The 14,107-nt window shown below is 46.2% G+C and overlaps 1 protein-coding gene across 3 annotated transcripts in view; it reads left to right on the top strand.

Moving 5' to 3' along the window:
• Positions 1-14,107, top strand: part of ABHD2 (abhydrolase domain containing 2, acylglycerol lipase) — a 96,643-nt gene that overhangs the window by 20,958 nt on the left and 61,578 nt on the right. For 2 of the 3 annotated variants that reach the window (XM_021680662.2, XM_021680663.2), the window contains exons 2-3: positions 3,136-3,236; positions 5,453-5,652. In XM_021680662.2, the coding sequence (XP_021536337.1) occupies positions 5,459-5,652 (194 nt within the window). In that variant the 5' untranslated portion in view covers positions 3,136-3,236; positions 5,453-5,458. Of the gene's footprint in view, positions 1-3,135; positions 3,237-4,639; positions 5,653-14,107 lie in introns of those variants that run through there. The other variant, XM_044917803.1, reaches the window with a different exon arrangement.

The following is a 14,107-nucleotide window of genomic DNA, read 5'->3' on the forward strand; positions in this document are numbered from 1 at the left end:
TTCCACTTTGGAGAACCAGGGGTTTGACTGGGTTTCCCCTCTTTGCTCTTGTAGTCAGAAAGTTCAGGTCCGTTCTAGGCTTACTCACATCCGTAATTGTTGTGTGTGTTGACAGAGGTGTTTTTCTTGTCGATGTTCGTAATACCTTCTTAGATTTTTTTTTTAAGATTTTATTTTTTTATTTGACAGAGAGAGAGAGCACAAGCAGGGGGAGCAGCATGCAGAGGGAGTAGCAGGCTCCCCCCTGAGCAGGGAGCCTGATGCGGGGCTCAATCCCAGGACCCTGGGATCATGACCTGAGCCAAAGGCAGCCACTTAACCGACTGAGCCACCCAGGCACCCCCCCTTCTTAGATTTTATTAGTTGCTATCTTAAGGCTTTTTTCTGAGAACGATATTATTATTATGGATTTTGGAAAAGAGAAAAAAAGAAAAATTACCTATACTCTAATGACCCAGTGATTGTAGCATCCAGAAAGATTTGGTATATAGTATTTCCTTCTGTGTTTTTAGAAATTGCAGACTAGGGGCGCCTGGGTGGCTCAGTCAGTTAAGCATCCATCTCTTGGTTTCAGTTTGGGTTGTGATCTGGGGGTCAAGCCCCACATTGGGCTCCACACTCAGCGTAGAGTCTGCTTGTCCCTCTTCCTCTGCTCCTCTCCCCACTTGCACGCTCTCTCTCTCTCTCTCAAATAAATAAATAAATAATATCTTTTTAAAAAATTGCAGACTAGAAAAGTCTAGAAGTAACAATGGCTTAAACATGCGAGGGATTTTCTCTCCCATAAAAGAAACCCGGAGGTAGGCAGTCTAGGTCTGACATGGTGGCCCCATGAAATCATCAGGGACCCCAGGCTTCTGTCTTTCTACTCTGCCATCCTCTTAATGTGGCTCCTAGAGCAACCTTAAGGTCACTTCATGGCCCAAGATGGCTGCTGGGGTTGCAGTCACATCGTCTGCATTCCTGGGATACATGAAGGGAAAAGGGTGGAAGAAGAGTTAACCTCCTGCCTTTTAAGGAGGCTTCAGAGAAATCAGACCAGCACCTTCAGAATTGGTTAGAATTTAGTCACATGGACTCACCTACCTGCAAGGGCAGCTGGGATCTACAGTTTTTTCCAGTGAGGCAGGCTCATTTTACAGGTCTCTGTTACTAGGGAGAAGGAGAGACTTTTGGGAAGCAGTCAGCCATCTGCCACATTTCTGGGTTGTTCTACATGCATTTCCAGTCAGCATTTTGTTGAAACCTCCTCAAATAGTTTGTGGAGAAAGTCAAGATAGATAAACATCCATGTGAATAACAACAAAACACATCACATCTTATGTACCACTCTGTCTTTCTATAATTTTTTCTGTGAATTTATTATTTATACATATACTGATTAGTGTGTTTTGAATATTCAGTCAGCACAGACTTATCCAGGGCCAGAGGGATCTTAACACAGGTTTCTCCAAGGGTCCCGTATTCGGATGGCCACAGGACCCCCCCCAGCACCATGAATGATTAGGGGGGGGGGGGGGGGGGGTCCAGTGTTGGGGGCCACGATAGGGAGTGGTGGGGACTGTGGCAGCACAGAGATCGCAGGCCCTGTCTGGAGGGGGCAGCTGCCTTTCAGCTCCATATCTTGTTCTCAAGTGAGAACACAAGCTCAGTGTTGCCAAATCTTGTATTTTTTTTTTTCCAAGAGAAACCAGAAATTCAGATTTTTATCTGAAGTCCCCTGGTGTTTATAACTTGGTGGCTAATGAACTTAATTTTTTAAAATGCTAGTCAAACACAATGCAATCCCATGGGCTGCTGATTTAAGATCTTTGGTCTGTTCCATCCTTGTTTTCCAGTTGGCAGCCGAGCCCGGGAAAGGTCAAGTGCCTTGTGATGTGGCTGGAGACTTTGCTCTTTGTTCCTCACCTCAACAAAGCCTGGTCCTCTGTGGCTAATTTGTCTCAGAATATGAAGAAATAATAAAAATTTGAGGTTGAGCAAGACTCCTCTGAAGGTTAATTGAGTCTCCCTTTCAAGTGGCTTTCATTTCCTTTTGAAGTCATTTTGATGTGATGGAATCAGAGAACCCTGGGCTCGGATCCCAGCTCCGCTCTCACCGCTTTGTGACTTTGGGCAAGCCGCTGGTGTCTCCTCTGTCTCTTCTGTCCCTTCGGTTTTCTTTCTTGCCTGCTTTTGTCTCTCTCTCTCTCTCTCTCTTTACTTTTCCTCCTTACAAATAGCACAGCATGGTGGTGAAGAGGAGGGCTTCCGGAGCCAGATAGGAATCCTGGTTTCTCTACCTACTAGATGGGTGGCCTTGGGCAAGTCACTCAAATTTCCTATGCCTCAGTTTCCTCGTCTGTGAAATGGGGATAAGACCAGTACCGACTCCACAGGGTGCAGTAAGGATGGCAGAGGTAAAGTAGCACAGACAGGGCTTGGTGCACATAGGTAGCGCTATATAAATACCAGCTGTCCCCTCCACCCCCACCCCTTTCTGTTTTCTGCTTTGGAGGCCATGCACTTACAGGACAGTGGGCCCGGCTCTGGGTCCCCACTCACAGAGAGCACTTTTAGCTCCTGGCACCCCCAGCGCCCGGCCCCCAGCCCTGACCCAGACCCCTGGCAGGCAGTGTGACTTCCCACTCTGTGCCTTCAGCATTCTTCTGCTCCTGGTGCTGGGCTTCCAAGCCCATCCATGCTCACAGGCTTCTCTCTCTCAGCTCACATTTCACTTGTCACTGCTCGGTGTTTGGGAGACAAGGGATGCATCAACCCACTGCTGTCTTGACCTCAGGCCTTGCTAATAAGTGATCTCCTCGGTCGCCCAGATGATAACACTCAGACGTTGGTGAAGATGACTTTCTAAGATAAAGCGTGAAAGCCGTATGGGTTTGCTTTAGCCAGAGTTCTGAAGGCAGCAGATAACTTGTCCTGGAAACCAAAGAGCCTGTCAGTTTGGGGCTCCACAAAGACGTCCCCAAGCAGGTTTGTTCAGATGGCCAAGCGGCCAAGAGTGTGGCACTCATATTAACAAAAGAAATGGTCTCTCTCCCCAAAGACTTGAAATGAAGAGCGACTTAGACCGTACTGTTAGTTTAATTAAATTGCTTCTTTCTCATCCAATGGAACGTGACCATCCAATCTTTTCAGCTTTTAGGTTAATTTGAATAGGAGATCTGACCCGAGTGGCCCAGCTGTACAACTCTTCAAGGACAGTCAATATTTGCAGTAGAGAGGAAGAAGGGACATAGGTATGTATGGCCCAGACTTTTTTTTGTTTCTCCTCTTCACTTCCCCTTATGTTAGGAAGTAATGAGAGGAAGTGGGGATGGCGGGAGGGACTTCATCTTTTAATTCCATAAAATTTCAATTCTTGACCAACAAGGAAACCTGTAAAACCACCTGCTGCTTTTCTCGGTTGTCTTTCCAACAAAGGGGACGGGAAAGAGTGTGTTACCAGCTTCGTGTCAGAGAGACTTTGGAACTCCTGCTGGACCTTGTTTGGGGCCTTGAAAAATCATATTAATGAACAGCAGCGTTCTGGGTGTTTGTCTGCTGCCGGTTTGACTGGCTTAGGTGGCAGGGCACCCGAGAGGTGGGGGACCAGAGCTGCAGGGGAAACCTGTGGAGCACTTTGGGAGCTGTGTACGTTTTTAGGCCACACGCCCCTTGGAGAACCTGATCAAATCTGCAGATCGTCGATCTCAGGGTCGTGAGATCGAGCCCTGCGTCGGGCTCTGTGCTCAGCGAGGAGTCTGCTTGAGATTCTCTCTCTTCCTCTGCCCCTCCCCAGAGCACATGCTCTCATGTGCTCTCTCTCTCAAATAAATAAATCTTGAAATCTGCAGATCCTTGCCACAGAAAACCACATACACACAAACCTTTACATCTAATTGCAGGGGGTTCCTGGACCCTGGAATCCTGTAGGGAACCCACAGACCCCAAGTGAAGAATCCTGTTTGAAGGGTTTATAAATAGCCAGCCTTTCGGGGACGTGGCCCCAGGAGCGAGGTGACACTTCTCCAGAAGTTAGGTTTTAAGGCAACTTTCGGATCATAAAGGTTCAAAGGTTGATACAGTTGAAAGTGTATTTTGAGTCAAAATCATGTAAGATCCATATTTTAAAATTATTTTCTTGCCCCCATGGTGGAAGGCTAGTTGAGCCCTGATCTTTCATTGCCTTTCCTCACTGAATTGGGACCTCTGTCAGAGGTCATCGGCAGTGTGTTCAGTCCTGTATTTGCCAACGTCACCTTGACCTCAGGGAAGGGTTTCTCGGACCCCTTTGGCCTCCCTGCAGATCTGTAGAGAGTTCACTCGGTCATGCCCCGCACACGTTTTCGGGAGGTTGTTTTGTCTTGCCCATTCTGGCTGCATTGTGGGCCACCAGAGTTCTCGTGCTGACTGTTTTTAGCAGAGGCTACTTGACACCATTCCAGAGAAGCTGTTGCCATAGCTACCTTGGCTGTGAGTTACCATTTTCTCCTTTTTGTTAAGCTCGTGGTTTTCCTGATTTTTAAGGTAACACCTAATGTTCTGCTTTTCTCCTGAGCAGCAAGGAAAAAACTGGATTTTTGTTGCTGTTACTTTTGTTGTTGTTGATGTTTGGAAGGTGTGTGTGTGTGTGTGTGTGTGTGTGTGTGTGTGTGTGTGTGTGTTGTGTATAAGGTAAAGCCACCTCAAAACAAAATATCAGGAGAGCTCCGGGCAAAGCCAGACCTGCATACACGTTTTCTGCACTCCCAATTTTTAATTTTGGTCTGGATTTTGGACTAATGGCTATCGTCAGATACCTTCAGTGGGGAAAGAAATTGCCCGGTTCCATTTCACACTGCCTGAAACCTAGGCTCAAGGATCGCTGCCCCGCTCCGGGGCCGAGTGTGAACTTGACTCCAGCACCGGGGCTGCCCCCTCCCCCCGCCAAACCAGGAGCAGATGGCCGAGTCAGACCCAGCTTGCTTTGTTTCCTCCTCCTCTGGCAGTGGGGGGACCGGGGGGGTCGGTGAGCAGTACCGTCACACCTGTGGACAGTAGCGGTCCCTCCCACATTTCTGTCCCGGGCTGTAAACATGGTGCTTCACAAACACCTGGTGCAGAACCACTCAAGGCTGCCAGCCCACGGAAATCCGTGGGCCACCTCTAGTCCAGCTTGAGCCTCTGGCGGGACTTCTTTCTCCCGCTCCCCAAAGGATGCTATTCTCAACATTTTCTAATTTGCTTCCCTTAGAAGAGCTCATTCGATTTAAAACAAAACAAAACCTGACCCAGTTTATCAGTGCACAAGCCTGTTTGTGATTTGGGTTGTTGCCAGGCCACTGGTGGCCTGAAGACACTGATGGCCATCGCCCTAGGTGGCCCTATGAACATACCCAGATTGTGACTTGTCATCGGCTTTGCCTCTTAGTGTGGTGGGCTCCGCCCCTCCTCAGTGTGCTTCTAACCCTAGCTGTGTGCTTCTGCTCCCCAGATCAAGATGAATGCCATGCTAGAGACCCCCGAGCTCCCGGCCGTGTTTGACGGGGTAAAGCTGGCTGCTGTGGCTGCCGTGTTGTACGTGATCGTCCGCTGTTTGAATCTGAAGAGCCCCACAGCGCCGCCTGACCTCTACTTCCAGGACTCGGGGCTCTCGCGCTTTCTGCTCAAGTCCTGTCCTCTTCTGACCAAAGAGTGAGTAGACCCCACACCCACCGTATGCCCACCCGCTGGTCTGTTTGGCCGGTGCAGTGTGCAGAGAATCTCCACACACTGTGTCCCTGTTGATGTCCTCCGAGTAAATCTGTCTTCCCTCAGGGCTCAGGCCAAGCCTGGGGCATGAAGCATTCCCTGCTCTCCTGGGTCTGAATTCCTTCCACCTTGCTGATTATGGCTCCTGCACTGTTTGTGCCTCTTCAAACGCCGTTCTGAACGGCAGATGCCGTTCTGCCAGGCATGCCTTAAGATGGCAGCTGCTTCTAGAACTGTCTTACTAAACGGTGTCCGCTCAGCATGAGGACTAAACTCAGTGGAGTTTCTCATACTCAGTGGACAGTAATAGGGGCGTTCCCCCTCTCCTGATATAACTTTTCATCCCCTCTAGGGGGTTGGTGACATTGGGTAAATGGTTCTCTTCTCAGAGTGGACAAGTGGGCAGCAGATGCATATGAGAGGTTGGGTTCTTGCTTTGTCTTGTGCGATTGTCTAGTTGATTTTTATGTGCTCTTAGCCAAGGCCAAAGAGCTGCCATCATGGGCTTTGGGTGTTTAGGGTGTTGTGTGGAGTTTTCTTACTTTTAAGAGTGATATCAGGACCCGGAAGTTATTGTGAAGTCGAGAGTGACTCATAAGTCAGTCACGTTGCCTGATACTTGTGGGGAGTGCTGCGTATGGGATAAGTGTCGTCATGTTGACTTTGGAACTGCCCCTCCTGGGGGGGGGCGCTTTATATCACCGTGTGGATAGAGTAGCCCCACAACCGGGCATTAGACCAGGCGTTCTTATTCAGCAGGGTATGCACTGAAAAAGCTCCTCATCTAATAGGGTGCACAGAATCTGTGTGCTTTCCACTTCGGCTGGCATTTTTCTTCATTACTTCATTTAGAGAATTCACTAGTCCTGACTGGCAAGTGACATTTGCACCTATTCTCATATTGAGTGGGACCCAGCTAGACCCAAGTTCCTGGGCTATCTCATTTTTAAAGAAAAAAGTGAAAGTATTGGGTCAATATGTAAGTTAATAACATAGATGAGTGCAAAGTTCTACCCAGCATGGGTTCCTGAGTAGCTAGGGGAAGTCACGGAAAAGCCGCTAATGTCCGGGCTCAGGAAAAACATCATGGATGGTTGATCCCATACTAATTGTTCAAAGTAAAAAAAAAGTTGATTATGGCAGGTTTTTTACCTCTTTTCATGTTTTCCTTTTAAAAAACAACTCAGAAACATTAAATCCAACAGTTCTCTTTGCTCTTTTTCCTCCCTGGCACACTCTCTCCCTGAGCCTAAGATGCTGGTATGGCGCCACGTGACTCTCTTGAGATGGCCGCACCCACTCTCCTGGTGTGGAAGTGTGTCCCTGGCCACAGATCTCCTTGAACCTCGTGGCGGTGTCCACCACTGCACCACCCCTGTCGTTAACCAGTCACCTGCTCCCTCCTGGTGAAACCCAAATTAGGGAAGGGTAGAGATCAGCCTTAGTTACTTAGCTATGGTTTGAGGGTAGTTGCAAAGGGACAAGTTGCCTAGAAACTGTTCCCTTCCAAGACCCATCCCTTTGAGAAGAGGACCAGCCTCCTCTGAGCATGTTGGAACATTACTTAAACAGCTAAATTCTAAACATCCAAGCTCTCTTACTTGAACATGACAAATGATCAAAGGACAAAAGGATTCACTTTTTCCCCTCCATCTTTTAACTAACCTCTTATTTTATTTATTTATTTAAGTAGCCTCCACGCTGGAGCCCAACACGGGGCTCAAACTCACGACCCTGAGCTCAAGACCTGAGCTGAGATCAAGAGTTGGATGTTCAACCAACTGAGCCACCCAGATGCCCCAACTAACCTTTTATTTTTTATTTAGGTTCTAATTTTAGGAATAACTATATCCTCCACTCATGTAGCTTCTCAGCAGAGTATTTTCATGTTACCCTCTTTTGTCCTTGTTCCTGCATTTTAAATTTGTTTCGTATCTCTCGTAGATATTATGCATTTAATCTTCTTAATGACTTTTGAAGTTGTACTGATTTTTCCTCTCATTTTGAGGAAACTTCCCAGGAGCAGAGAGGATGACTAAAACCACTGGTCCCCCTCTTATCCATGGGGAGGTGGACTGACTTCTCAGGGTACAGAGGAGAGAAGTGAGCAGAGAGCAGTAAAGGGTCAGCCCGAGATGAGAGTCTTTAGCAGGACTGGCCCCATAGTGGCCTTCTAATTCCCACGTGACCCTCTTTCTATTTTAATCACTCTGTCGGAAGCCACTGTCCTTGATGTTCTTTCTCTGTGTCACATTTCTGAAACAGCCTCCCATATATCTGAAGCTGAGGGCAGGAAACATGTCTGTTATGGGTAAAAGTGCTTCTCCTGAGACTTTGAAGATTTTTTTTCCTAGAGGAAGCCTGTCTGCAGCCTTCACAAACAATTTTCTGGCCTAGAAAGTTCAGTTAACTGATTTACTGCAAGCTAATGGTGTTACTCAATAACCCTGACTGAAGGCAGCCGGTTATTATGACTTATGTGTGGAATCAGAGCATATCCCCCTGCTGTTCTGGTATAGAAAAAAAAGCCGATGAAAGGTGAAGATTGAAAACATGTTATGAGAATAAAGTTTTTTCTTCCTCCCTTTCTGCATTAAAGTTAGTTTTTGAATCTGTTTTATGATCATCTATCTATCCAAAGATACATTAGAAATGCATCTTTTAATGTCTGGAGGAAAACTTTGCTTACAATGGGATGATGTTTCTCTTGTTCACTTAGCAACAGATCAATATTTACCTAGTGATTCACTTTTTTTGTTCTCAAGAAATGTTTGCTTTCAGTGGAACAGGCGGACTAAAGCTTGGTTCAGAAATTATGAGAACATCTAGATGATGCTACAAATCTCCACTTTTTTCTGAATTAAAAATTTAATGTGTATTCATTTTCTAAAACTGAAAAATAAAGCACATGAAAAGCATCTATAATTCTCCTACTCAGAGATGTATCCCATTATTACTTAGGTGATCATCCCTTTGGGTCTTTTTCTTCTGCAGACTCCCCCTCACCCGCCCAAATCAGGGGTCTATATAGTGTTGGGTGGCGGGCTTTATGCCATGGACATTTGCCCACAATGCTGTGTATGTTCTAACAGTTGATTTTTAACAGCTGCAGAATTCTGTCAACCATTCAAATTTCCTAAAGGCTGTTGGCAGCAGTGGTGTAGAGAAAAAGCCTTGAATTGAAATTTGGACTAGAATGGAAACCCAGGTCTTCTACTTCTAAACTAGCCACAGAAACCTGGACCAAATGACCGCCCTCCTGGCCCTTGGTTTCCTCCAGTGTAAATTGAAACAGGCAGCGCTCCTGTGATGCCCTTTAGCACGAGTAACCTGAGTTAGTACCACTGTTGTCATCAAGCATCAGATAAGTCCACTTAGATGAAGGATCCTGGGGCTGGGGGTTGTGGCTACAGACTAAGGACAAGAACCCAAAGAGAAGGTTTTCTTGTGTATCTGCCCTCTTCGGTTTCCATCCCCCATGTTCTAGGAAGGGCTGTCACTAGCCCCCTTGGACTTTTGTTTTTTTAAGGACTTCTTTTCCCCCCAGTCTTTTTTGTGCATACATGTTTATTATTTAACAAAATTGATTGATACTTATACAAACTGGTGGGCAACTTGAAAATTTCAGTTAGAAACATATCGTGTAAAAAATTCCGCTGATAAATTTAATGCCATTTCATTGTATAAGGCATCATAACATATTTAACCAGTTTCCTATTTTATTGGGTATTTTTTTTTCCATTTTTACCTCTTTGTAATTATAACCATTGCTGTGGTGGATGCATAGATAGATCTGATTGCTTCCTAGAGTAAATTCTTGTTAACATGTTTGCTATAGAAAAAGATGTGCTCGGGCGCCTGGGTGGCTCAGTTGTTAAGCGTCTGCCTTCGGCTCAGGTCATGATCCCAGGGTCCTGGGATCGAGTCCCACATCGGGCTTCCCGCTCTGCGGGAAGCCTGCTTCTCCCTCTCCCTTCCCCCTGCTTGTGTTCCTGCTCTCGCTATGTCTCTTTCTGTTAAATAAATAAAATCTTTAAAAAGAAAAAAAAAAAGAAAAAGATGTGCTCAGTTTAAGGAATTTTACATATATTGCCAAACTGTTTTCCAGAGGGATTTTTACAGGTTATAATCTCAGCAGCATAGTTGGTTTCTCTTTTCTTCATATTTTAGCCTCTGTTTTCTCATCTGCAAAACAGGAATAATGATAGTAATACAATTCTTTCCCACTTCCTAGGCTCGTTGGGAAAACAGATTGCAATAGTATGTGAAAATGGTTTATATAAGGAATTAGAAGCTTGAAGTTCCAAGGTCCTGGTGGGAGTTTTTTCCAGTAACCTGCCATTCTGTGTCTTCCTGTGGCTTCTTTCAGCCCCTCCTGGGGTTGCCCCCTCCACCATTGACTTATTCTGTGCTAGACATCAAGCCAATCACTTTCATTCAGTACAAATAAGAGAGAGAGTCTGAAAAGGTGATATTGTGACCCACTTAACAAGTCAGCTTATGCAATCGCATCTCTTACTGTCTACTTTATCCTTAAAGCTCCACATGCCTTATTAGTTGGAAATAACATCTCCCCTCCCAGATTTTCCAGCCTGCTCTGTGTAAGGCCCGGAAAAACCCAAGGGGTTATGTAATCTAAAGGAGGGGGATGGGTCATTCCCTCTCTTTCTAAATACAATGGGTATTTTGAGCTATCATTTACATAAAGTACAATGCACAAACCTTAAGTATACAGTTGAGGACCTTTTGCATATGTATTCACTTGTGTAACTACCACTCCCTTGGGCTTTTACAGGAGTGTCCTGAGTCACCTCCTTGCCTCTGCCCCACCCATGTGTCACAATACCACTTGAATCGACTTCCTCAAGCAGGCCAGCACCTAACATGCCGCAGGGTGACCCCAACCTACCTGTGGCATTCTCCCATTGCCCACTCAGTGTCTGCCTCCTGAGCTCCTGCCCCGGGCTAGTCCCAGATCCCCTCCTTTCTCTCTCTACCAAAGTGCCTCTTCTCCTGTAAGAAAATCTTAGCATCTATTCTGAGAAACTTTCCCTGATTTCTCCCTTTCCTCTTCAGTCAGAATGAGCCCCTCTTCCTTCTTCCTACCTGTGTGTTTCCCCAGCGTGTACCTTCTGTGTCCATGTAGCACATCCTTCCTTGTTTTGGGGGAATTCGTATCTCTCTTTTCTTCGTCAGTAAAGTAGGTGTATCCCAAATGCAGAGCCACGCTCTTGTTGAGACAGAACAGGATCCCTAGCGCTTCCAGATCTTAAGTATAATGCCATTCTGTCTCTTGTTTTCCATCGACAGGCGTAGATGTGGGATGTGCCCCTTTTGGTGAGTGTCTTGGGTGGCTGGGCAGGAGAAACCACATGGCTGTCTCCTGCTCATGCAGCCAGCCCTGCCCAGGGGTGCAGGCGCTCCAGGAAATCAGGTGTGCCTTTAGCTCTGATGGAATTTTATTTTGGGGGAGGTCACTCACCCTGTTTCTGAAAGAAGATGGATTGTTGTCTCAGTCTTAAATTAAAGCAGGGCAACCCCAGATAGGCATAAAGGCAGTTTGCAGCCTCCACCCTTCCCTTGGGCCTCCTCGAAGTTTCCATCACCAGGTCCTGGTTAGGAAGTGAAGATAGGAAGCAGGTGCCCCATCTCTGGAAGCCTGCTGTTGAAATTTATAGATTCCCTATGGGAACCCAGGCTTCTGGTTTTTCACTCATGAGCAAGCCTGTCGGTGTGGGTCGTGGTCTAGCTAAAGATGAAGGCATTCAGGAGGAGCATGGTAGAGTGCTTAGCTAATAGACCAGCCAAGAAACAGATGGTTGAGATGCTTTCACTGGGCACAAGAGACATCCAGGAGCCCCTGCAGGGTTTGGACAAGGGAAGCAGTGTGATCAAAACCACAGCCACACGTTTGTGGGCCCTTTCTTTCCTGGAGACTAAAACGTACTAGCTTTCTGCTGCAACCAGCTGCCCCCTGTACTCAGAAGAGCTGGGTGTTATTGTTCTCTGTGGGGGGGAAAGTACCTGAGATGTGGGGTTGAGGGCCCTACCCATTCCAAACCGAGCTGAAAGTTGAACATCGTAGCTGCCTCTGCATGCATGGCGCCCTCCCTGCGCATTTCCTCGTTGAGGCTGCTTCAGGTACTCGGAAGAGAATGGCAGAAACATCATGACCTCTTTCATAGACAGTTCATGGGTTTGTGTTCTGGGCTTTTCCCAGTTTCTTCTCACTCACTCACCGGAGTGCAAACTCCAAACAAGAATCCTATTGAACTGTTCTGTTCATTATAATTAGTCCCCATGTTTGGTTTCCTGCCACGAGTCTTGGTTAACCAACATCTGAGGATCTACTCCTCGGATTCCATTGTTGGAGGTGTTAAAGAAGGATGTGTGGGGTTTTTTGGGTTTTTTGTTTGTTTGTTTGTTTTAGAGAGGGTGGAGAGGGGTAGAGGGAGAGAGAGAATCCTAAGCAGGTTCCACGGCCAGTGTGGAGCCCAACACAGGGCTCGATTTCACGACCCTGAGATCATGAGCTGAGCCAAAATCAAGAGTCAGAGGCTTAACCAACTTAGCCACCCAGGTGCCCCAACGAGGATCATTTTTAAAAATTTTTCACTGTAGAAACTTTCCAGAGGCACTTTTTTTTTTTTACTTGGTTTCTGCACAGCTATGCTTCCTAATTATTTCTGAGACAGCAGAGCAGATCAGCTTTTGGTTTTTCTCTCAGACAGTATCAATTCCATCCCTATTGCTTCATACATCTTCTACTTCCTAACAGTAAATATTCATTTTTCTTTTATCTACCCCCAATAAAAGCCTGATTCTATATATAAAGACACTGTATTTGTCACAGATGTGCAAGATACACGATTTTAATATATCAAGGTCGTATTAAATAATTAGAGGGGAGCCTGGGTGACTCAGTCGGTTAAGAGTCCAACTCTTGATTTCAGTTCAGGAATGATCTTAGGGTCATGAGATAAAGCCTCGCGTGGGGTTCTGTACTCAGCTGGGAGTCTGCTTGAGATTCTCTCACTCCAACCCTCCCCCTGCTCGTGCATATTCTCTCTCTCTAAAATAAATAAATAAATAGACAGATAGATAGATAGATAGATAGATAGATAGATAGAAGTACACTCCAGAGAAAAGCACTAATTCAGATCACTCTGATAGTGCAATATATGGAGTTATTAGAGACCCTCCACTCCTTGCATTTTCCTTCCTTGCCTCCTCTGATAAGGTTCTTTGCAGCGATGGTGCCAGGGGAGACGTTAGGGCAAGGGGCTTGGGTACGGACATCTGACGTTTGCAGTCTTCCATAAAACACTGTGTAAACGCAGCTTCGCACATTCCCTTCCAGTCAGATTTGCCGCCCCTAGGCCCCCTCCTGGGTGGAAATTCTGGAGCCAGCGCAACTTATTTATAGTGAGTTCAAGTTGAAAAGAATTTCATTATTTGGGGCTTAAATTCTTCTTAATTCCCTCTTGTTCACAGAGACATTCCAGATTGGATTTAGAGCCTTTCCTCCTTGGCCGAACACTAAAGCTTTCTGCTTTTTATAGGATAAACTCCTAATTGCCAAGTGACTTAATTCCATTGACCTGACGTTACCCATTTTAAGAACTGTGCAAATATTTCCTTAGTTGCTTGTGGTGAACCATTAACAATTGATAAGTCGATCTGTAGCGCTCCCTATGCGCTCCTTCTGTAGGCACCAGACCTTCAGAGCACATTATTGTAAAAGAGCACCTGGAAGATGAAAGACTCAAACTCATCTTTACTGCGACCGATTATTGATGGTCAGCATCAGTCAGGTCACGTTTTCGGGTGACTTCATCTTAAATTTACTTGTGTTTCTAATGAAAGGACCCCAACCCAAACTGTCAAGATGAGAATCACTAAGCCCGGGATACCATCCTCTGTGCCTTTGCTGACCAAACATCCCGGTTTTCCCAGGACTGATAGTTTTCCCAGAACATGGGGCTTTCAATGCTAAAACCAGGGAAGCACCAAACAGGGATGAGTTGGTCCCTCTCCCTGTTACTCACTGTCTTCTGCCATCAGATAGTGAGGTTTTGATAAGTGGGTATGCATTTGGGAGCAGGTGGTTAGTTCACCAGTGGCCAGGTTTAATTTAACTCTTAGATGTTGCCCTCCTGCACTGTCTCTGCCCTAGCCGGTTCACCTATCCAGGGGGCCAGGAGGAAAGTGCTGTCATCCTGGAGGCTACTTGTATTGAATTAAGATGACCAAGCTGAGGCTATGGAGAAATTTATACATTTTCCCTAACCTAGGTAGAGACTATAGTTGCTGCTGCTGCTTCTTTTTTTTTTAAGTAGGCTCCAAACCCAGTGTGGAGCCCAATGTGGGGTTTGAACTCATGACCCGGAGATCAAGA

Source organism: Neomonachus schauinslandi, chromosome 9, assembly GCF_002201575.2.
Source record: "Neomonachus schauinslandi chromosome 9, ASM220157v2, whole genome shotgun sequence".
NCBI lineage: Eukaryota > Metazoa > Chordata > Mammalia > Carnivora > Phocidae > Neomonachus > Neomonachus schauinslandi.